The sequence below is a fragment of the Cebidichthys violaceus genome, unplaced genomic scaffold (assembly GCF_023349555.1).
Source record: "Cebidichthys violaceus isolate CVI_PGR_0920_01 unplaced genomic scaffold, fCebVio1.0.p SCAF_211, whole genome shotgun sequence".
Lineage (NCBI taxonomy): Eukaryota > Metazoa > Chordata > Actinopteri > Perciformes > Stichaeidae > Cebidichthys > Cebidichthys violaceus.
Window position 1 is genome coordinate 30751 of NW_027176386.1, and position 25141 is coordinate 55891.

General features: G+C 43.9%; 1 protein-coding gene across 1 annotated transcript; it reads left to right on the forward strand.

Moving 5' to 3' along the window:
- Positions 1 to 15727: 15727 nt before the first annotated feature.
- On the forward strand, positions 15728 to 23130 carry c1qtnf6b (C1q and TNF related 6b). Its single transcript, XM_068717476.1, has 3 exons — positions 15728 to 15912; positions 18367 to 18559; positions 21248 to 23130. Exons 2-3 carry the CDS (start codon positions 18379 to 18381, stop codon positions 21793 to 21795), a joined length of 729 nt encoding a protein of 242 aa, XP_068573577.1. The 5' UTR covers positions 15728 to 15912; positions 18367 to 18378; the 3' UTR covers positions 21796 to 23130.
- The last annotated feature ends 2011 nt before the right edge of the window (positions 23131 to 25141 follow it).

The following is a 25141-nucleotide window of genomic DNA, read 5'->3' on the forward strand; positions in this document are numbered from 1 at the left end:
ACTGAAGCGGTGCAGTATCTGGGCTGAAGCGGTGCAGTGTCTGGGCTGAAGCGGTGCAGTATCTGGACTGAAGCGGTGCAGTATCTGGGCTGAAGCGGTGCGGTATCTGGGCCGAAGCGGTGCGGTATCTGGACCGAAGCGGTGCGGTATCTGGGCCGAAGCGGTGCGGTATCTGGGCCGAAGCGGTGCAGTATCTGGGCCGAAGCGGTGCAGTATCTGGACTGAAGCGGTGCAGTGTCTGGGCTGAAGCGGTGCAGTATCTGGACTGAAGCGGTGCAGTATCTGGGCTGAAGCGGTGCGGTATCTGGGCCGAAGCGGTGCGGTATCTGGACCGAAGCGGTGCAGTATCTGGGCCGAAGCGGTGCGGTATCTGGGCCGAAGTGGTGCAGTATCTGGGCTGAAGCGGTGCAGTATCTGGGCTTGTTTTCCTGAACATTGAGCCCTTTCCCGCTCACAGCGCAGAGACAGGAGACGTATGTTTGATTGAGTTAAGGAGGAGACCTTCAGCTCAACCTCTCCGTTAATCAACCATCTGGCCAAACAATTCAGCAAACAATTGATCAGCATATTTATCAGGGAAATGAATGAGTTTAGTCTGAAGAAGAGGAGCGCTGACCGGAGCAGAGAGAGCCAGAGGGAAAAGGCCGGCAGACTTGGCGTGGGACGTTGATTACATTATGGACGTCGGCCATCTTGCTGCTCTTATGTTTGGCTTTGCCAATGAAAACAGTTAAGAGGACAGATGGAGCCGATTAAAGTATGCTTCGTCATTACAGAAATCTGAGTCGACACTGAACAAACATACACGATGAAACCAACATCATCCATGTGAAAACTGTAAAATGTATTTTTAACAACCTGAAGCCCCTTTCACATTGGATTACACGACATTTCATTCTGTTTTGTTTTCTTCATAATATTCAGAGAATGAAGTCTCTCTCTCTCTGTGTGTTATGAGAGCTTCTCTTTGCTTTGTCGACATAGCTTTTAGTGCGTGTTAGTGCATGTGAGTGTGCGTTTTAGTGCATGTTAGTGTGCGTTTTAGTGCATGTTAGTGCATGTGAGCGTGCATTTTAGTGCATGTTAGTGCATGTGAGTGTGCATTTTAGTGCATGTGAGCGTGTGTTTTAGTGCATGTTAGTGCATGTGAGTGTGCATTTTAGTGCATGTGAGCGTGTGTTTTAGTGCATGTTAGTGCATGTGAGCGTGCGTTTTAGTGCATGTTAATGCATGTGAGCGTGCATTTTAGTGCATGTTAGTGCATGTGTTTTAGTGCATGTGAGCGTGTGTTTTAGTGCATGTGAGCGTGCGTTTTAGTGCATGTGAGTGCATGTGAGCGTGCGTTTTAGTGCATGTGAGCGTGTGTTTTAGTGCATGTGAGTGCATGTGAGCGTGCGTTTTAGTGCATGTTAGTGCACTCCTTCCAGACCGCCAGCGTCGTCCTGCTAATGTATCTCTGTTTGCACTGTTGTTTTGGACTGTTAGCGCTGTTAGCTTCTAGCCTCCAACTCTCCAACAATCTTTTTTTTTATACCTTAGACAAGGTTACCTTGGATAAGAGCTTGTCTAAACCATGTGTCACTATGTTGAGTATGAATCATGGCAGAAGGAGACTGGATATGACTGGATTTTATCTTCTCATACTGACCTTATCCTCCAAAGAAGTGATCATGGCTTGAGATTGGAGTATTCAGGCCAAGTATGAAAACGCCCTGAGAAGGTATTAAAGTATTCTGAAACTCCAAACACAATCTCTGACCTCACAACATCGAGCGAGTGCTTCTCTTCACGAAATAAAACATTTTACAGAACAGACACATCTCACTTTTAACAGCCAAAGAGTGCACACACACATTTAAGTGCTCCAGGGGAAAGCTGACATTCTAATAATCAGTTTTAATAAATGAACATTCACAGAAATGATGAGTGAAATATTCAGCTCATGAACATAGTGCTGACCTTCAGTGTGTGTGTGTGTGTGTGTGTGTGTGTGTGTGTGTGTGTGTGTGTGTGTGTGTGTGTGTGTGTGTGTGTGTGTGTGTGTGTGTGTGTGTGTGTTAGACGTCAACACATCACACTCGTCTTCATTACCACCCAATGGGTTCTGCTCTTTGTAATAATACTGGAGGTCCAGATGAAGCTTGTGTCTGTGGTCATAGCTTCGTCCACAGCAACATGAAATCCACTTGATCTCCATCCAGTATTTTACTCGCTGTCCTCAGAGCTGCTGGATGAAAACATCTTCACTGAACCGTGAACACCGGCTGAGTAAGCAGAGTCCTCGCACACGATAGGATTCACAAACCAATTCTTCACAGTTATGGAACAACAGGAGAACACGTCGTGGATGCGAGCCAAGACGCCGCCGCATTTATCATCATAGCAACAACGCGAGTGTGACGGGAAGCTGCCGTTTCATCTTCACAAAGACCACAAGCTGGTGAGAACGTGGCACAGGCTTTATGCTCCTCTACATTACTGTGGAATCTTTTCTTTTTAATCAATTTTACATTGATTTTTCCTTTTTTAACAACAGAAAAATAGAAACGGAGACGACACGTTCTCACGTCCAACTCAACAAATTCCAACACTTAGTCAGTGGCTCTAACCTTCAAACTATGTTTCCTCTATCCTCAGTTTGTGTCTGCCCGTTACATGAAGCTGAAACAAATTCTCAACATGGGCTTACTTAGTTTTTAGGTTTACTTATGCAACAAAACATGATTAGGTTTAGGAAAAGCTTGTGTTTAAAATAAGCAAGTTTGTTACATTACTTTGGTAAAATGTAAAATGAATCCCTGTTGACTTGGTTTCATACGAGCAGCAGTTCTCTTGTCTGCTTGTTTGACCCGTCCGACCTCCCCGCTCTCAATACAACATCTGCTGCTCTTATCATCTAACACTGACATGGACGGGTTTTGACCATTCGTGGGGATGATGGTTGTGAACCTCCAAACATCAGACATAAGTGTCAAATGCTTTGACTTTGACGTCTGATCAGAGACTGAAGATATTTCATTGGGACATTGGCCATCATTGAGATAAGGGTTTGAAATCTCTGTTTAATAGGAAAGATTTGCCATTGATTTCCCAGAACCGCTTTTCTTTGTGACATACAGGAGATTAGGACCAAACTGTCTCTCATGCATAGAGACAAAGGGTCTGTTGATTTATGGTGTAAACAAACGTATAGTTTCATACAGAATAACTGCGGTGCAGAACTTAATGTGAGGACACACTTGTTTGCTGTGTGAGCTCGGTGAAACAGAACGAGGTGGTCTTTTGATTTTACTGTCCCGTCTACGAGGACAGACGGGACGTACTCTTTAGTAAAAATAACTTCCACTCATGTTGATTTATTTTGGCGGGATGAAAAACTAGGGTTGTGTTTTAGGATAGGAAACTTTTCTTGGAGCAGATTTTATTTGCAGAGCCTCGGAGGGAAAGCAGAATGTTCTGTTTAAGACTGAATGAAATGTTTGTCCACTGAGGCCGTTTCGTTGGTGTCTTATAAACCCGTGATGTGCATGACTCGAAAATAAAGATTATCAATCCACGCTCACCTCAGCCATCGCTCCACAAGAAGGCGGATCATCGTAAAATACTCTCAAATCTATCATCAAACTCCTTCCAACCATCAGAGGAAACCTTTAATTCAACCGCTGAGATGTGAAAATGTTCCGGTTAACTTTATGAAACCGTTGACTCGTGTGTGTGTGTGTGTGTGTGTGTGTGTGTGTGTGTGTGTGTGTGTGTGTGTGTGTGTGTGTGACATCTTTGTTGTAGTTCTCTTGTTCAGGACCGTGAGCAGTTCTCACTGGAATCTGTGAACGGCTAAACAAAACAAACCAAAATATCAGATCTGAGCAATAAAGCAGAACTGTGCAGTGAGGCTTAATATTGTTCTAATCACACTTTGACTCACAGCTGTGGCATCTGTAAAGCAAAGTATTTCTATTCAAAGTTTCTCTCCACCTTCTCCATCGCTCCCCTGGGCTCCTTCTCCCTCTCGTTCCTCACAGCGATGGGTTAAACAGCTGAAGGCCGTGTTTTCATTGTGGTCTGCATTCATCTCGGGAGCAGTGGTTAGACTGGGACAGAGGGAGGACGTGGGAGGAGGGTGTTGAGAGTGAGCAGAGGTCCTGCAGGAAATGCTGAGAGAGAGGGAGGCCCAAAAGAATGACGAAAGGCAGACCGAAGAACCCGGGGAGAGGACTACGAAGCACACACTCACACGGGTCATGCTCAGTTTAAGCACATTTCATTCAAGCCTCAGAGGGAATGTTTTACAGGAGGTTTCTTTCATCAATCGTCCTGAAAAGCACAATTCTAAATCAATAAAACAAACTGTTTTGATTTTACAATTGTTTTGTTCAAATACTGCAGTTCCCATGAGGCTTTGGGAGAGTGTCAGTGGCTACATGGGGGTTTGCATTAAGGGGTCACGCTTTAGCCACTCAGCCTACGTTGTAACTTGAAGCTACACGTCAGAGGAACCATGGAGAGCCTTCGTATCAAGTAGAAGTCCAGCTGTTAACATTCATGTTATACGTTGTATTAAAATAGCAAACGCAGCACAAAAATACCCATTAGCATCACACATAGACGGGATTTGACTTGGTGCATGACAATAAACACCGTCGGTCTGAAGAGTAAAATAAGATCTGGAGCCTAAAGCTCCTCTTCACCACACTTCAGCTCTCAGAGCTCGTCTCTGACAGCGATGCTCTGATGAGCTTCTTTGATTCGGTCTTATCAGACTTTTTCACGTAATAACCTCCAACTATAAAGTGAGCGACTTCAGGACCGGGAGGCTGAATCTACACTTCCTCCCTGTCGCGTCCTACAGATTCATAAAAAACAAGGCTGCACTTCTCAGAATTACTCTGCGGTTTCTTCTGTCGAGGGAAACCTTTATGACATTTCCAGCCTTGAAGCGCAGACTTTTGAAGGAGGAAGCGGAGCCCTGAAATTGGACCCAGCTTGTGTATGAACGTCTGGATTAATTGGCGTCAGGTGTGCCTCGTTTCACAGCTGGGGCGCTCAGGGCCAACCTCTGCCTGCTCAGTGGATCCCCATCTCGCTGGCCTTGATGCTATTTGACTTTTGTTAACAAAGGGAGATTAAAACAGAGAGGAAGAGGAAAAACACCTCAACATATAACTTGCTTTAGTAACGTTTGCATGAGTTTAACTACAGAGTGTAAAGAGGGACGAGGAGCTGCAGCAGAGAGAACAATGAGTCTTTAAAACGCTCGTGTGGCTTTCTGCCTCGAGAAGAAGCGAAACACACACATCAAACCAGACGCATACCCGAAACTTGTGTATGGAAAAATCACAGTACATCTCACATGGATGAGTCATCATAAAAGAGTAAAGAGTAGTTATGTTTGAAAGGATAGAAATGTGAGGGTTTTATTCTGTTTACATTAAGGGAAGCAGCTTTTCTTTTCTTTTTTCTAATGTGTGAAACAAGAGAACCAAAGCAAAAAGAGAGAGAGCGAGAGAGCGAGAGAGAGAGAGAGAGAGAGGAGGAAGAGAGACCTCGTTAACGAACATCCACTCGCTCTCAAACTAGGACTATGAAGAGTAAGTAAGCGGAGGAGGAGAGGGAAGGTTTCAGGGAGATTTAGGTCATGTGGAAAGTTAAGTTTACAAAAACAAACATTTTCCATCTATTGTTCTACTTCTTCAGATTGTGGTCTAAAGCTCAGAGCGCTCAAGAGTGCTTTGTTTTGAATTCTCACTGGTCGTAGAAATGGATCACATTACAACAAAAAAGAGAAATAAAAGTGGTGGATGTGGCTTTAGAGAAAAATGGGAGAGGCACACAGAGAACAATAATGGTTCTTTATGTTGGTCATATGGTTCTTTGGGATATTAAAGGGTTCTTCATTCATGTTTGACTTATTGGATGGTATACATTAGCAAAACAAAATTTAAAAAAGGTTCTTCAAAGAACCTTTTCTGGTTACTTTAAGTTCCCTTTTAAGGAAGCATTTAAGAAAATGGTTCTTTAAAGGACCGTGGTCTAAAACGTTCTTTGTGGAACCAGAAATGGTTCTGCTATGGCATCACTCACCACGTCACCATTTTTGGTTCCACACGGAACCTTTATCTTTCTCTGTGCAGAAGAGGTGAGACACCAACAGCAACCATTAACATTCTATTAACAGGAGAGTTGTTAGCATTTATAGGCTCAGATTCAATATCACGTCATCATGTCATTCATCATGTCATTCATCATGTCATTCATCTTGTCATTCATCATGTCATTCATCTTGTCATTCATCTTGTCATTCATCATGTCATTCATCATGTTATTCATCATGTCATTCATCTTGTCATTCATCATGTCATTCATCTTGTCATTCATCATGTCATTCATCATGTCATTCATCTTGTCATTCATCTTGTCATTCATCATGTCATTCATCATGTCATTCATCTTGTCATTCATCTTGTCATTCATCTTGTCATTCATCATGTCATTCATCTTGTCATTCATCATGTCATTCATCATGTCATTCATCTTGTCATTCATCATGTCATTCATCTTGTCATTCATCATGTCATTCATCTTGTCATTCATCATGTCATTCATCTTGTCATTCATCATGTCATTCATCATGTCATTCATCATGTCATTCATCTTGTCATTCATCATGTCATTCATCATGTCATTCATCATGTCATTCATCATGTCATTCATCTTGTCATTCATCATGTCATTCATCATGTCATTCATCTTGTCATTCATCTTGTCATTCATCATGTCATTCATCTTGTCATTCATCATGTCATTCATCATGTCATTCATCATGTCATTCATCTTGTCATTCATCTTGTCATTCATCTTGTCATTCATCATGTCATTCATCTTGTCATTCATCATGTCATTCATCATGTCATTCATCTTGTCATTCATCATGTCATTCATCATGTTATTCATCATGTCATTCATCTTGTCATTCATCATGTCATTCATCTTGTCATTCATCATGTCATTCATCACGTCATTCATCTTGTCATTCATCTTGTCATTCATCATGTCATTCATCTTGTCATTCATCTTGTCATTCATCATGTCATTCAGCAACATCAACACGTGTCGCTCGCTACATAATCCGTATGTTCTGCCCGATCGCTACTGAGCATGTGCAGCTTTCAACAGAGATGTGAAAGAAGTGAGATGGTTCACTCTGTTTACTGCTTCCAGCGTTGTTTTATCTAACCAGCAATGCTAACGCTTAGCATGTTAACCTGCGTACAATTCGCATTGGTAAACTGCTAAAGAATCTGACGAGTGGAATTCGTGACCCGCTGGTCCCTGCAACAGTGTCGAGCCAACAAATCGAGGTCCATTTCACAAAAAAATGACAAACTCAAGACTTCAAAACCGTAGTGCACAAACCAATGGGTGACGTCACGGTGACCACGCCCACTTATGATATTAAAAACATACATATGAACTGGAAGACTCCTGCCAGACTTGCAAATTTACTTACAATTTGCAGGTCACATGATACGTTTACGATGAAATGGTTTTCCCAAAGGTTTCATGTTTGTAAAGTTTCCATTGGCAGGAGGTCACAGTTTGGCTTCATTACATTCATCTTGTGTGTAATAAATGCGTGATGAGTATACTACTGTATGAAGATGAGTATATTTGTGACACATATGTGGTATAGAACAGGAGTAGGAGGTTGAGGAATAGAAGTACAGGCAAAAGTACGAAGAGAGCTGGTAAGAGTAAGAGCTGAGGGAACAGCAATATGAGGCGGAAAAAGAAAATGTGACAGCTCAGAGAAAGTTAGCAAAACATAAAAGGTAAAAAGAAATCTGAGAGAAAGAGGAGACAGAGGGAGAGCTGGAGGAAAATACTTTCTTTGAGAACTGAGGAATATAGAAGGTGGGTATGGAAATGAAAACAGACAGATGGAAAATGACCTAAAAAGCAAAAGGACAGAAAACTCCATGGAAGCGAGTTGCAATCAAATAGACAGCGTGACCGAGATGTGAAAAGAAGCAAACGATGCGAGGGAGCAGGAGGAGGACGAGGAGGACGAGGAGGACGAGGAGGACGAGGAGGACGAGGAGGACAGGACGTGACAGGAGGAAGGAAAAGGGAGAAAATTGGGTGGAAGATATTAGAGTGAAAAAGAGATGGAGGAAGGAGAATGGTGGGAGACGGATGAGGGGATATTATTTATATATATCCTAACGTTCAGTCAGATCTCAGAATACTCAAGAGACAAGAAATAAAAGGAGACTCTAACCTTCATCTATCAGTCCAGTCAAATACAAAGCCAGCTTCATACATGCTGTACACAACACATTCAAGTCATTTTAACAGATTCATAATTCCAGATTCAATCATAGTAGTAAATACATTTGGAAAGGAAAACGCTCCTGTAACGTACCCTCATACAACGTACCCTCATACAACGTACCCTCATACAACGTACCCTCATACAACGCACCCTCATACAACGTACCCTCATACAACGTACCCTCATACAACGTACCCTCATACAACATACCCTCATACAACGTACCCTCATACAACGTACCCTCATACAACGTACCCTCATACAACGTACTCTCATACAACATACCCTCATACAACGTACCCTCATACAACGTACCCTCATACAACATACCCTCATACAACATACCCTCATACAACGTACCTTCATACAACGTACCCTCATACAACGTACCCTCATACAACGTACCCTCATACAACGTACCCTCATACAACATACCCTCATACAACATACCCTCATACAACGTACCCTCATACAACGTACCCTCATACAACATACCCTCATACAACATACCCTCATACAACGTACCCTCATACAACGTACCCTCATACAACGTACCCTCATACAACGTATCCTCATACAACATACCCTCATACAACATACCCTCATACAACGTACCCTCATACAACGTACCCTCATACAACATACCCTCATACAACGTACCCTCATACAACATACCCTCATACAACGTACCTTCATACAACGTACCTTCATACAACGTACCCTCATACAACGTACCCTCATACAACGTACCCTCATACAACATACAACGTACCCTCATACAACGTACCCTCATACAACGTACCCTCATACAACGTACCCTCATACAACGTACAACGTACCCTCATACAACGTTTCCTTGGGTTAAAATAACTACAGAAGGGCCATCACTGAAGTATGAAAGTTACATGACAAAAACATCAACATTGACTTCTCAATTCACACGGGGAAAGAACAGTGTACCCCTGGAGGAAATATCTCTTTTTGTTTGACCGATCCATCTTCATAAGTCCTAGTTCAAGATCACGTGGATAAAGCTATGTAACAAAAGTAGGCTACTTGTTTTAACCCAAACCCTCATCTTTCCCTAAACCTGAACAAAGTGTTTAAATTCACAACGTTAACCACGTGTTGAAGTCTATCGGACTTCCCTGCTCAATGAAAAATGACGCTGAAGCATCCAGACCAAGTCTCCATATGCGACGAGTTGGAAGTGAAAACCGTAGAAACAAACCACATTAAATCCTAGTTCACTTTTTGCACTTTTGTCAGCCAGTTGTTTAAAGGTCCTTTACTATCTTTGATGGAGTGACTAAGGGCCTGAGCTTTAATTGCTCCTTCTAAATGTCACAGTGTTTGGGAAAGCAGAAGATTTCCTTCTCTTAATGAATTGGTTTGTTTGTGTCTAACAGTGTTATCATTAAATTACTGTTTATCAGCGGCAGGAAGGAAGGTACTATCCTAATGGCCTTATCTTTTACACACACACACACACACACACACACAGACACACACACACACACACACACACACAGGTGAAATGTTCTGGTGTAAAACAAGAAGCCAAGATGCTTCAAATTGAAATAAACTGAAAACTCTACACTGACTGACCAGTTTATTGTGTATTTCTGTTCATGTGAATAATCCAATTAAAGGTTTAATAGAGTCCTAATTAGAAACCAGTCATGTTAATGTGAAAACCCACCTATCAGCTAAATTAACACACTAATTGTTATATTCTCTGTGTTTCTAATTCTTTTAATCTATCACCTCAAGATTGTCGTCTAAATTAATGAATTCTAAACCTCTGTAATCTCCTGCAACAAGTTTCTAATAAAAGCGCCTCAAGGACTGAGCCTCATCCTAATACCTGCTCACTTATGGACTACTTTCTATTACACATTCAGTGTTCTAGTGTGCACAGAAGTGGACGTAGTCACGGTTTCAAAGCCTCGAGATTTGCATTTTGGCCATCGCCATTTTGTTTTATTTTTTTTAACCTATATTTATTTTGAATGTATTTAAGAATTCCTTTATCCCAAGTGCCATCAATATGGACAACAACAAAAAATGGACAACAAAGAAACAGAATTTCATATTTCCAGTGTTGACTGTTTTTACAGGTGAGGCGTTGTAGTTGGTGAATGATAATAGTGTTAATAGTTCATGCTTTGATCCAATGCAGCAGGCGGTTCATGCAGTCCTACCAGACTTGTACAGGAGAGACATGTGTTGGGCACAACTTTCTGTATTCAACTTGCAGGTTTGAAAGCTCATAAAGCAGCTAAAGAAACAAACAGGAGACAAAGTGGAAGTGAGAGTCACAGAGACGACTAAACTAAACTGAGTGAAAACAGCTGTGGCCAGAGCTGAGTCCGTCACAGCGGATCAGAGTCAGTCACGGTCGCTGGCTGAAGCTCCGCTGGGTTTGTTCTGGAGAGGAAGTCAGGACGTGTGTTGGAAGCATGTTACAGGACAAGACGTTGACGTTAAACAATTCTGCAACAGCCAGATGAAGTTTAATGAGAATGTTTGGGAACATTCGGTACCAAAGCATGGCACCTACCAACAGTGTCTCAGGATATGCAATCTATTGGTTTCGTCTACAGCGACACAAAATATCTGGTTCAGGCAACTAAACCAACAGTTAGGTTTAGGCAACTAAACCAACAGTTAGGTTTAGGCAACTAAACCAACAGTTAGGTTTAGACAACTAAACCAACAGTTAGGTTTAGACAACTAAACCAACAGTTAGGTTTAGACAACTAAACCAACAATTAGGTTTAGGCAACTAAACCAACAGTTAGATTTAGGCAACTAAACCGACAGTTAGGTTTAGACAACTAAACCGACAGTTAGGTTTAGACAACTAAACCAACAGTTAGGTTTAGACAACTAAACCAACAGTTAGGTTTAGACAACTAAACTAACTAACTAAACTTTTTTTTAACTTTCCACTCTGGCTTAAAGAAAACATCTTGTGGTTTTATATGTGTGTGTCTCGATGTATTTAAATCTTCCTCTTAAAAAACCTTCCATCCTTAAGATCAGGCTCTCTAGAAGAACATATTTTAGTCTTTGTGTAACACACATGCTCCATTCAAAGAGTCTAAAGTCAAGTGGAATTAACAAAAGAAATGAAGTGTGTGTGTGTGTCTCTGTGTGTGTGTGTGTCTCTGTGTGTGTGTGTGTGTGTGTGTGTGTGTGTGTGTGTGTGTGTGTGTGTGTGTGTCTGTGTGTGTGTCTAAGGATGTATGTGTCTTACACCACTCTCTCACATGTGTGATCTGTAATTAGCTTTCAGTTCATAGAGGTGTCTCTCATGCACACACACACACACACACACACACACACACACACACACACACACACACACACACACACACACACACACACACACACACACACACACACACACACACTGCTAACTCCCCCGATCTCTCCCACCATCTGTCTCATCTTCCTCCCATGTCGAGTTTCCACAGATGCGACCTCAAAGGTGTCGCACAGAGCGGGGAAAGAGAAGCTGGTGAAGACGTGGAGAGACAAAGCGGAGAGACAGAACAAAAGACAAAGTGACAGAGAGACAGGCGGTGGAACCAAAGTTTCATATGTAAAAACGGGAAGGTACCAGATGGATGAGCGCGTTGATATGTGGAGCTCTGAAATATAACAGTACAACGAACGTTACTTCTTGTAGCTCACAGATGTTAACCAACGAAAGTCCGGCAACAAAAAAAGTCAATTTTCTATCATTACAACCAATCATCATAATAAACTTCTGTCTTCACAGGAAGCTTCCGGGTAGTTCTGTTGTTATTGGAACACAAACGTCAATCTTATTGAAGTACGCAAGCTACCTGACAAACAAATCAACACTGACATCCTGTTTCACACGAGCAGCGGCCCGTCGTAGTCGTCATGACGTCACCCGTTGGATTGTCTGGAAGCCTCGAGTTCGGCGATTCGGCCATCTTGGTTTATGGCCGTCGCCATGTTGTTTCTTTTGCAACCAGTGAACAGGAAGTGACCACATCTGGACTGAAGAGGAGTGACGTAGAGACCTGTCAATCAGCGTGTAGCCCCACCCCTAAATCATCCCCTGCTTTGTGGTGTGTTTGACTCTAAATGGAGCATAATGTACTAAATGAACATCATGCTGTATTGAAGAAGACTGTAAACTAGAGATTGAGACCATAAACTCATGTTTACAATGTTTACTGAGGGAATAAATCAAGAGAGAAGTAGAGTCATTTTAGACTAGACTTCTATACAACCAGAGGAGTCGCCCCCTGGTGGACACTAGAGAGAATGCAGCTTTAACACATGAAGCTCTGACTTCACTTTGCAGAACCGGAGGTTGTCGCCTGGGAAAGAACAGCTATCTCCTGACTGAAAGATCTCAGTTCGTTGGACACCTTTCCTCCTGCCGGTCCTGTGGGGCCTTCAGCGGTCTTCATACTTCTTTGTGGGATTCTATGACTTACGGACACTGGATGAGACCAGCCAGGATGTTTTATAACCTAAAGGAGTTTTAACGTAAACGGGATCAAATGAAAACACCTTTTTCTTCAGATGGTTTAATCTTCAGAACTAGGGAGTAGGAGCAAACTCCTGATGGAAAAGTAATGAAAGAAAACCAAATGAACTTGAATAGATTTTACAAGTCAGAATACAAACATAACAACATGCCATTTCTCTCTATTCTGTCTTCTTTTGAAGCGCTACCTCTATAATTCATGCTCATTAAAGCTAATATGACGTCTGGATTTCAAGTTAATACTTCAGCTCAGTTTAACTCAACTTTGACTCAGTATTTGATGTAGTTTTTGTTTACCCGTCGACTCATCCAGCAGACGTGGAGCGGAGGTATAGCGTTCATTAAGAGTGCTGTTGGAACTTGTTTCCCACATTCACTCTCCTTTTATCTTGCTCTTCACCAAGTCCTGAGGGAATCGTATCTGTTTAGCTGCTACATTTTAGAGCTCGTTCTCTGGAAACAGCTGCAGCTGGAAACAACGGGAACGGAAACAAAAAAGGGAAACTGAGTCCATGCTGTTAATGATAAATATAAATGCATAGACGGTATAGGGGGAACTTGGGAGGACATGTGGAATAACTTGGAATGAATGTTGTGTCAGACGGACATCCTCCGTTCAGGAAGCTAAACCGGCTTTGAAGTTCAGAAGATTGCTGGTTCAACTTTCAAGCCTTCTGGCGAAATAATCAGAGCTGAGGTGCTCTCTTTAAGAAACGCTGTCGATACCGTGTTCTCATTGGTCTGATGTTTTAGCCTCTCTTGTCGCGTTGAATCGTCCTCAGTAGACTCAGAACGGGCAGCCAAGCATCTGAAGTTCAGAGGCCGTTTTTTTACTTTTTAAGTTGCGTTTGATCCTCCGGAGGTGATGCTGTTATTTATTTCAGAATTTACTGGAAATCAATCATTGTTTGAAGAAATTAGATTTTACGCTGAAATATTTCAAGAACTACCGGATGACGTGTCAGGTATTCATGTTCAATTTCTTTACTACGTTGTGTGGCTGCAGTAGTCTGTCTACGGAACAAACGGACTCATCATAACCCGAACCAGGAGATTTTTTTTTCTGAACCTAAACAAGTGGTTTCCTGTGAAAACATGGACATGAGGACATCTTCTTATTCTCCAGTTCTTACCGGACCATCTGTGCTGAATGCAAACCACATCCAGCAGTCTGGGAGTCTTTATTAAACAGGGTGTCTTACAAGTACAGAGTTCGGTACCCAACCCTATATACCCCCCCTCCAGCAGCCTGTGACATCATCTCAACAGTCTGTTAGGTGCGGTTTCTAGGAAGCAACAGTGTGTTTGGTGAAGTTTGCTGTATAATTATCTGTTTTTACCATCACAGACATCCTTCCATATGAGAGAGGAGTACAACAGGGCTGCAGGGCGAGACGTCTAAAGAGGAAAGACTTTGTTCTGCTTATCAAACGGAATCCAAGGAGTTATTCAAGTGAAATTAACGCTACAGCGCTTCGTGGTCTGCGTGTAGACTGTCTATAAGCCATCTTGGATTACGGCCATCGCCATGTTGTTGTTTTTCTGCAACCAATGGACAGGAAGTGACCATATCTGGACTGAGGAGGAGTGACGTAGAGACGCCGTATACGTCTCTGGTAGAGACCTGTCAATCACTGTGTAGCCCCGCCCCTAAATCATCCCCTCTTTATGGTGTGGTTGACTCTAAATGTTCCATAATGTACTAAATGAACATCATGCTGTATTGAAGAAGACTGTAAACTAGAGATTGAGACCATAAACTCATGTTTACAATGTTTACTGAGGGAATAAATCAAGAGAGAAGTAGAGTCATTTTAGACTAGACTTCTATACAACCAGAGGAGTCGCCCCCTGGTGGACACTAGAGAGAATGCAGCTTTAACACATGAAGCTTTGACTTCACCTCTTTCTTTATTCACCAATAAAGCTGTCTTCTTTTGGTCAAAGTTCTTTTTTTTATCTTGTATTTCATACACACCCCATAAGATGCTTCTGTTATATTTCATTATTGATGAATGTGCTCACTGAACGATTGGCCCTCGAGGCCCTCAGGACACCCAGACGTTAGAGGTCTGCAGGATTCATTGAACATCTGGAATGAAAAGCTCCCCGTGTTTCTAAGAGTGGATTGTTTCTTTAACTCACCAGGAGCTTACAGATGGGACGTTAAAGTGCATCAACGGTTTCACTTCGTCTGTATTCCTTTGTGTCTTGTGGTCTGCAAAAAACCTTCTTCTTCAGATCATCTTGTCTTTTTTTCCCCAGAGAGGGAAGAGAATCAGATGACAGCTTTATATAAAGGACGGCAGAATAAAAGAAGCTCCGACAGCCTGATTTAAGAACTAGTGGGAGTTTAGGAGAGTTATTTTTGGCCCTGCAGAGTCAGTTCAGCGTGGGACGAATTAAAGAGAACGCTAACGGTCCAGAATCTGAGACTTATGGACACGATAAAGTGAAAGCGTGGACAGAGTTGACCTGATGTTGTGTTTGAGTGGTGACAGCTTCCTCATGCTCTCTGTCATAAAACCATAAAACCCTCCTCAGAGAGTGATGGATGTGGAGGTTAAGGGGAGGCTGGAGGGGGAGTGAGAGAGAGACATAGAGAGAGGGAGTGAGAGAGGGAGAGAGAGAGAGAGGGGGAGAGAGAGAGAGAGAGAGAGAGAGAGAGAGAGAGACAGAGAGGGGGCGAGAGAGAGACAGAGAGAAGGGGAGGGAGAGAGAGAGGGAGAGACAGGGGGATGGGAGAGAGAGAGGGAGAGGGGGAGGGAGAGAGAGAGGGAGAGGGGGAGGGAGAGACAGAGAGAGAGAGGGGGAGGGAGAGAGAGAGGGGGAGAGAGAGAGAGAGACACAGACACACACACACACAGAGAGAGAGAGAGAGAGAGAGAGAGAGAGAGAGAGAGAGAGAGAGAGAGAGAGAGAGAGAGAGAGAGAGAGAGAGAGAGAGAGAGAGAGAGAGAGAGGCTGCTCCTCAGTAGTTCCTCCTCTCCTCTGACACCAGCAGACCGGTTTCTTTCCTCCTCCTCCGGTGAAACTCCACCAGGTAAGAACAAAGCGACCACACACTCTTGACACGATGTGACAACGACTTCATGACAATCACGGCTCGGCACAATAATACCCCCCCCCCCCCCCCCACCGGAGCTTTAACAACAACACAACGCAAGAAGAAGAAGAAGAAGAAGAAGAAGAAGAAGAAGAAGAAGAAGCGACACCGGGCGGCGTGTTCCTACAGAGACGTGCAAGAAGTTACTTCACAAACTCAGCGGCTCTTTTTTTTGTGGAAAAAGTTGGCCGGTTATCCTCGTGCACGCGTCTCATAGTGCACGGTGCTCGTGTGTGTGTGTGTGTGTGTGTGTGTGTGTGTGTGTGTGTGTGTGTGTGTGTGTGTGTGTGTGTGTGTGTAGTTTATCCGGACTGCAGCTGCATGCCAAGCTGATGCTCTGGCGTGTGTAGACGTGGCTCCCTAAATGAATTCATTATGTGTGTTGCGGTCGGTGCGTTACGCGGCACGAGTGTTTATGCGTGTCGTGCACGCGGCTCTGGGGGAGACCCTGCTGGTTGTTTGGTGGGGGGGGGGTAACGTGAGGTCATGATATAACAGCTCAAGAGGTGTCAGATATCCGGTTACCAAACATGAGATCTGTTCAATAATAGATCCATAATACACAGAAACTAACTTTAAGTTAAATAAGAGTCAGGAAAGATACAGAAGCTGACCCACCGACAGGAGCTCAGACTAAAGTAAAGTTACGGATGTTTCCTTTGAACTGGACACGAGACTCCGACATGCTGCTCAGATGAAGGTATTTATTATATCACATGTTGTATCATGTTTGCAGGACAGCGGTTGCAGAAAGGTTAACTTTGTCAAAGTATTCCAGCTTTCTACATGCACCTGGTGTAGAATGCATAAAGCATAACATATCCACATCCACCAACAACACAGCTGCTCACAAGTTACAATGCAATGAAAGTTAAAGAGAGGATGAGAGGGACAGAGAGAGAGGATGAGAGGTAGAAAGAGAGAGGATGAGAGGGACAGAGGGAGAGGATGAGAGGTAGAAAGAGAGAGGATGAGAGGTAGAAAGAGAAGGATGAGAGGTAGAAAGAGAAGGATGAGAGGTAGAAAGAGAGAAGATGAGAGGTAGAAAGAGAGAGGATGAGAGGTAGAAAGAAAGAAGATGAGAGGTAGAAAGAGAAGGATGAGAGGTAGAAAGAGAGAAGATGAGAGGTAGAAAGAGAGAAGATGAGAGGTAGAAAGAGAGAGGATGATAGGTAGAAAGAGAGAGGATGAGAGGTAGAAAGAGAGAAGATGAGAGGTAGAAAGAGAGAAGATGAGAGGTAGAAAGAGAGAAGATGAGAGGTAGAAAGAGAGAAGATGAGAGGTAGAAAGAGAGAAGATGAGAGGTAGAAAGAGAGAGGATGATAGGTAGAAAGAGAAGGATGAGAGGTAGAAAGAGAGAAGATGAGAGGTAGAAAGAGAGAAGATGAGAGGTAGAAAGAGAGAAGATGAGAGGTAGAAAGAGAGAAGATGAGAGGTAGAAAGAGAAGGATGAGAGGTAGAAAGAGAGAAGATGAGAGGTAGAAAGAGAGAAGATGAGAGGTAGAAAGAGAGAAGATGAGAGGTAGAAAGAGAGAGGATGAGAGGTAGAAAGAGAAGGATGAGAGGTAGAAAGAGAGAAGATGAGAGGTAGAAAGAGAGAAGATGAGAGGTAGAAAGAGAGAAGATGAGAGGTAGAAAGAGAGAAGATGAGAGGTAGAAAGAGAGAGGATGATAGGTAGAAAGAGAAGGATGAGAGGTAGAAAGAGAGAAGATGAGAGGTAGAAAGAGAGAAGATGAGAGGTAGAAAGAGAAGGATGAGAGGTAGAAAGAGAGAAGATGAGAGGTAGAAAGAGAAGGATGAGAGGTAGAAAGAGAGAGGTCCATCAGGTCGCCCCCTGATGGACACTAGAGAGAATGCAGCTTTAACACGTGAAGCTTTGACTTTACAGTAATGGAGGTTGCCTCCTCATATGCACTCAGTTTACCATACGGCACTCTGGGTAAAAGGGTCATGTGACTGCCATATGTTTTCTGTTATGTAATGTTATTTATCTTATAGTCACACAAAACTACTGTCATAGTCTGTAAATATAGAAACTTTAAAGGATTCATCTCTTGCTTTTTACTTTGCAAAAATGTGTATCAGAGAGAACAGCTAGAGAGAGAGAGTGTGTGTGTGTGTGTGTGTGTGTGTGTGTGTGTGTGTGTGTGTGTGTGTGTGTGTGTGTGTGTGTGTGTTTCTTGCGGTGCTGCTGATGTTTTCACATCCAATTGAGTCCCGGTGTGTTTAACCCCCCCCCCCCCCCGAAATCTATATTTTACAACCTGAGGTTTGGATTCTTGATCCAGGTCTTCTGGTCATCTGTGGCTGTGTGCGTCAGAGTCTCGAGTGTCTTCGTCCCCGCTGTGACCTCTCCACTGTCTCTCCCTTCTGTCTCGTTCCGCCTCCAGCTCGTGACAGCCATGTTGCCGGTGTGTCTCAGGCTGCTTTTGCTCCTCCCCCTGGCGTGCTGCGTCCCCTCCCCCTCCAGACCTCCCTCCAGGCTCTGCAGGCGGTGCTGCGACCACCCGGAGACCCCCGCCGCCACGGCCCAGTATCAGATACCGGAGGTCCGCACCGTCATCAACATGACCATCCTCAAAGGTACCAGAGCCTGGATTAGCGTCTGTTAGCATCTGTTAGCATCTGAGCAGGGAATCAAAGTTTACTGGACGGAACATGGGAAGTCTTCGTCACATTTATTCCGACTATAGAACCATAGTGAGTTTGATGTGTTTCATGTAAACATCATGCAGTGAATGAGTTCTTATAGTGAAGGGATGATGTTGACAGTTAAACATGTGTGATGCGGTGATATTGTTCATGTTGTTTTCCTCCTGATGTATCCTTCAAACACATATTCTACACTCTTCTTTCTGCTTCTCTCTGAAACCACTTTTTGTTTTTTTCCCCCATAATTTGATATTACTTCAGGGAGTGCAGTTAGTGACAGTGTGGGCTCCAAAGTGGCTCTGAGGGGGCGGGGCTTAGACAAGGGTCAATGAAAGTGCAACGTCAACAGCCTTTGATAGTGTCTTTCACAGAAAATGCATATCAACAAATGAATTCATGCGAGCTGTGAAGTGAAAGGAAGAAAGACGTTTATACTCGGAGCTCCAAGACAGTTTTATTAGGCTGAAGAAGGCAACGTTTCAACAGAGCGTTGCCTTCTTCAGCCTGACTTCTATCCACCAAAACACATGAAACAACAACCACAAGAGCAGACGGGTCACTAGGAGGAACCGAGTGGACTCCATAACACTCCTACATGTAACACATGACTGACCTGTGGCAGCTTGTACGAGATGATTAATCTGTGTTTACGCCAAAGTGTGGCCTTGTGTGTGTGTGTGTGTGTGTGTGTGTGTGTGTGTGTTTAAGCCTGAAGGGAGGAAGCGCAGAGAGATGTGTAAAGATGTGACAAGAGGAAAGGGATTAAAAAGAAATACAAGGATATTAAGGATAATCCAAGAACTCCACAATCACAGCTGGAGAGGGAACATGTGTGTTTAATACCAGAGCCTGAGCGGCCAACTCTACCAGAGCGCTCCAAACCATGTGTCATCACATCATGCCGAGTCTGTTCTGACCCGAGATCAAACCCCCCCAGAACCCACAACGTCTCCACTACAAAGCTGCAGTTTAACGTTTTGGACACGCTTTGCGTTGACTTCGCTAGGGGTCAAATTGAGAGGAGGTTTTATTGACTTTTGCCGTTTCCTGAATGCGATACTTCAAAATGCGCGGAGACATGCGTTGACTGGAACTCTCTAAACTACAGAATGTCTTTGTGACTGAAGCAGGACTTTCTCCTGGACCACCTTCAGGTCACGCAAACAGAAAGCTGAACTTGACTTTTGGACAAGATGGATGGAAAATGTAGAAGAAAGGATGTAACCCTGACGAGCTGTTAGTCCTCTTTACAGACGAAAGAGTGTGGAGCGATGCTGTAGTGCAGCTGTGCAACAAGGGAGGCTTCACCTGGCACTGAAGTTGCGTATGTGTCAGAAAACACACACACACACACACACACACACACACACACACACTCTTTCTTCTCTGTATTGACTCTCCCACTGCTCACAACAATAGAGACTGACTTGAGTGTGTTTGCACAGGACTTACTTGGACTTCTGCAGGAGTCTGTTTGCTTGAAGAACATATTCAACATATGGAATATGCTGAATAGACACAAATGTACCAACATTTGGGAAGTCATCATCAAATAGAAACCAAAAGTTTCAGCTCTCTCTGCCTCTGACCAGATCAACGGACCAAGACTCCGCCTTTAAGATGTCGCCCTTCAGCGCTACGCCTCTAAAATATTGTGATTCAATATCGACAATTCTCATTCAGCATTCGTCTCATTCGTATTCATTGTGTGTGTGTGTGTGTGTGTGTGTGTGTGTGTGTGTTTCCAAAATTCACTTCCAATCAGTTGAATTAACCTCAGCTGGACTCCAATCAAGCTGTAGAAGCACCTCGAAGCTGATCCAATGGGAGACACCTGAGCTACATTTCACCGTCGCAGCAAACGTCAACGTGGTTAAAAATCTCTAGAATGCAGTTTTCTCTGTGTTATTATGGGATGTCGAGTGGTTATTGAGAGAAGCAGCTCTGTCCTCAGCTGTGTGATTATGTGCATTATTCAGATAATGTCTTAAATTATTCATTTGGCCCCAGAAGGAGGAGATTTTCACTGATGGATTCCAAAATAACAATTCATTTTGAGACGTTTAGTCTTTTCCTTCAAATTAAACTTTAGTTGTCTCAGATGAGGAGAAAGTATTTGTTGACGGAACGCCTTAGAACTTGACATGTGACGATGTTCCCTCTCGCAGAAATAAATACTGGTTATTGCTCCTCATACGGTCCTCAGCGGCGTTCAGCACAGGTCACAGATAACAAATGGGTTTTGACTCAGCATTTTAAAACTGGCTCCTGAACGCATCAGTTAACATTTTCCAGACAGATCCTCCTTCAGAACATTTTGTCTCACGGTCCGTTAGAAGACAAAATGAAGATGAATCCCTTCAGATTTATGAGGAGCACTTGGAGACGTCAGACGCGAGAGCTTTCCTGTAACTTGTTTCCATTTCTGAATTTGTAGGCGCAATAAAAGTCAGACGAAGCTTAACGGCGTTGCATTTATTTATCGGCGCTGTCGTTTACTCAGTAAGAGCCGCTAAAAACCAATCACGACGTCTGGACCGGCCGGGCTGTTCATGGACACGACGAGGACGACGACATAAGTACGATTGTTCTCACCTGTGGTTCTTCTCATCCACGCAGGTGATAAAGGAGACAGAGGGGACAAGGGTACACCTGGCAAGCCCGGTTTAGAGGGACCCTTCGGCCACCGAGGACCCATGGGCCCTAAAGGCACCAAAGGCCAGGCCGGCTCCCCTGGAGACGCCTGCAAGATCCCCCGCTCCTCCTTCTCGGTGGGCCGACGCAAGTCGCTGCACAGCATCGACTACTACCAGGCGCTGGTGTTCGACACGGTGTTCGTCAACCTCCACGAGCACTTCAACATGTTCAAGGGCAAGTTCTACTGCTACGTGCCGGGGATCTACTTCTTCAACGTGAACATCCACACCTGGAACTTCAAGGAGACCTACCTGCACCTGATGCACAACGACAAGGAGCAGGTGATCCTGTACGCCCAGCCCAGCGAGAGGTCCATCATGCAGAGCCAGAGCGTCATGATGGACCTGGCCCTGAACGACGAGGTCTGGGTTCGGCTCTACAAGAGGGAGAGGGAGAACGCCGTCTACAGCGACGACGTGGATGTTTACATCACCTTCAACGGGTACCTGCTGGCACCGAGCGTCCAGTGAGGACCGCGTGAGGAGCATTTGGAACTAAAACAGAGGACGTTACAAGTTTGGTGCTTATTAAAAATCCCTTTTTTTGCAGCCTGGAGAGGAATATACTGTGCTTTCTTTAACTGAGGACTGCCCAAAATAACCAAAAGGACCGGTAAAGAGAGGCCGGCAGCACAGCACACGGTTAGGAAGAATGATGGCTTTCTTCAAATACACCTTCATTGCTCCTACCTCTGCGCTGTGCTTCGTCTCCTCTCCACTCCTTTCAGACACTGTGAATCGAGGGTTTCTGTCCGGGTCAGATGTGTTCGGACAGACTGTTTGGTGTTTGCTTGGTGCCTTCTAGAAGAAACCTTTAGCTTTAAAGGGTGAGTTCACCTTAATTACAGCAACCAGAGACGTATACGGCGTCTCTACGCCACTCCACCTCAGCCCTAATATGGTCACTTCCTGTTCATCGGTTGCAAACAAAAACAAGATGGCGACGCCGAAATCAAAAATGGCGACGCCGAAATCGCCAAACTCAAAGCTTCAAAGCGGCGATACCGGTACCACCGACACCTACAAGACTTCATTCCACACCTTTCTCATTCCACTTCATGCAATTCATGTCGATGGAAGCGTTCAGTCTGCGTTTGCGTTGATCGGCTGCGATATGAGTAGAAACAGGTTTGACTGCAGATATATATCGTTTGACTGGAGACGGTTCTGCTCAGTACTGGGTTATTCTGGTACTGCTTCTCCAGCCCTACTGATACCGGAGTCATCATGTGGTTCATCGCAATCACAGTGGAACAAAGGTTTTAGGAAGTCAGAAGCCTTTGTTCATAAAATATGCTTTTAAATGAAATTGTTCTTTGATTCACAAATATTAAATTCCTTCTTCATCGTCCGCGAAAAATAAGACCTTTCAGTTATTTCTACATATTTGGAATATAGTTTATTAGATGTTGTTCCTCAGGACTTTTAATTGACCGTCGTGCTGCTGGGTAATGTAGTCCCTCCAGGTTTTATTTTAAGGTTGAAACGTCGACTTGGTGAACTGACCCTTTAAACAGAACTATACCCCAACATATCAACAATAAATAAAGGTGCTTTATCTCCAAAATGCAGGAGACTTCCAACTGCAGAGCAGTCCATGTAAATAGCTGTATATTAGCTGTCTTTATATCCTGGACCGGTGCTACCACTCACGCTGAGTGTGTGTGTGTGTGTGTGTGTGTGTGTGTGTGTGTGTGTGTGTGTGTGTGTGTGTGTGTGTGAACAGTATTTCCTCTTTGTTCTGCACCACCGAGCAACAAAAAAGACACTTGATTATGAAAAATTAAACGTTTTCAGAATGAACAAAGTGAAATCAGGAGTCTGTATATTCCATTAAGGTGTTTTTAACGTCTTTAAATGCACATTGTCACATTTCTGCAGAGGAAGGTTCTTCCTCGTTTTAATTCTTTACGAATCACAACATCCAGTTTAAACTCCGACTCTCTGAAACCAACAAACTAAAAAGCCGCGTGAGGATGCGTCTCCGCAGCGCGACAGCTCCATCTGTTCGGCCATATCTCCCCCATTAGCCGTAATGCCGTCCTCGGGGAGGCTCCAGGAAAAGCAGGCTGCGGCGTTGTAAATACTTTAAGCCTCCGGGTGGAGATCTGAAAAAAAAGGCTCTGCTGGGAAACCGACGCGTGAACGGCTTCCTGATCCGTCAGCTCAGACCAGCGGACGCTGTTCCAACACGCGTCGCCGCTTTAACGGGTCCGTCGGACTGTTAAAGAAGCAATTACCCAACTTGGAGTATTTTTGCAATCTGGGTTAGATCTGGGCCTGTCTACGGTGGACCAGGTCTCTGTTGGAGGATCTGGGTCTGTCCACGGTGGACCAGGTCTCTGCTGGAGGATCTGGGTCTGTCCACGGTGGACCGCTCTCTGCTGGAGTCTGAGCTGAAGGAGGTTCTGGTGAACCTGCATGAGTTCATCTGGTTTCACCAGAATCTGACCCGGTGGCTCCGATGACATCATTAAGAATAACTCTATAGAAACAGACCATCTTCTGTAATGGAGTGAGACCTCTGCTCGCAGGAAGCCGCGGACCTCTCGCTCTTTCGTTGTTGTTTGAGCAACGAAGTCACGCTAAGAAAAATCAGCTGGATCCGGCTTACAATGAAAAAGTATTTATAATTCACAAATGCTAAAAAGACAATTACAAACTGAATTACACTGTCGACAGTAAGGAATCGCGAAACCGAGTTCAAAGACTCTCCCCCCCTACCGGCCTACAAACGCCAGTTTACAGTAAAGAGGATCGCCAAGAACTGAACAACATCTCTCCGAACAATGTTTTTATACCCAAAAGTCAGTAGTTTACTTTCAAAAGTCCATCATCAGCTTTGTGATTGGCTGGAATCTGATTGTCTCCTCCTGTCCTCGGACAATGCTCTCCATTGGTTTAAGTGATCCGCATAATGTCTGAACAGTGTCCTCTGGTCCGACCTGTCCTCCTCCTCATAAAACTGCGTTTACCCGACCCCCATGTTTTCTTAGGGCTGTCTTCATCTACATCTCTGTTTGATCAATACGTCTCCTTCCCCCACTGTTAACACCTCACATTCCTGAAGTCGGCTCACCAAACTCATCACATTATCATACAGTTGTTTTCGGATCTGAAAAGCCCGTCTCAAAGGTCTCTCTCTTTCCCTCAAAACATTCAGTAACTGTATTTTATAGTTTGATACATAGAATGATTATACTTTTATGATTTAACACTTTTCCAAACAAACATGTTATAACATTATATCCACCACTAGGAGTGATTATTAAACACACTAACATTGCTTTTTAACTTTAAATTCTTCACATTCTCTCTGATGGTCTCTGTACTGATGGAGGTCTGATAGAGGACCAGGACTACACTGAGATTGGTTCATATAGAGGATCAGGACTACACTGAGACTGGTTCATATAGAGGATCAGGACTACACTGAGACTGGTTCTGATAGAGGATCAGGACTACACTGAGACTGGTTCTGATAGAGGATCAGGACTACACTGAGACTGGTTCTGATAGAGGATCAGGACTACACTGGTTCAGATGAATGCTGTGAGCCCCGGGGAAGAGCAGCTGTGTTCAGGGCGGCCACTGAATCCTGTTTTCTCCTAGATTAGAAACAGGAAGAGGCTCTGATAATTACAACCACGTGACCTCTGACCTGTCAGGATGAAGAAGACTATCAAAGCACGAGTCGGGATGAAGAGGACTACAGCCGACGGCCGTCTGTGGGACAGTATTTGGTGAGAGTTTGCAAAGAGAAGATATATAAATGAATTACATGTTTCAGACTGTTTATTACAAAATGCAGGAGCTT

Excerpts from the sequence above, each read along its gene's own strand:
- c1qtnf6b (XM_068717476.1), top strand. The coding sequence starts at position 18,379 with ATGTTGCCGGTGTGTCTCAGGCTGCTTTTGCTCCTCCCCCTGGCGTGC. Across the intron at positions 18,560-21,247 it reads CAACATGACCATCCTCAAAG|GTGATAAAGGAGACAGAGGG; the intron begins GTACCAGAGCCT and ends TCATCCACGCAG.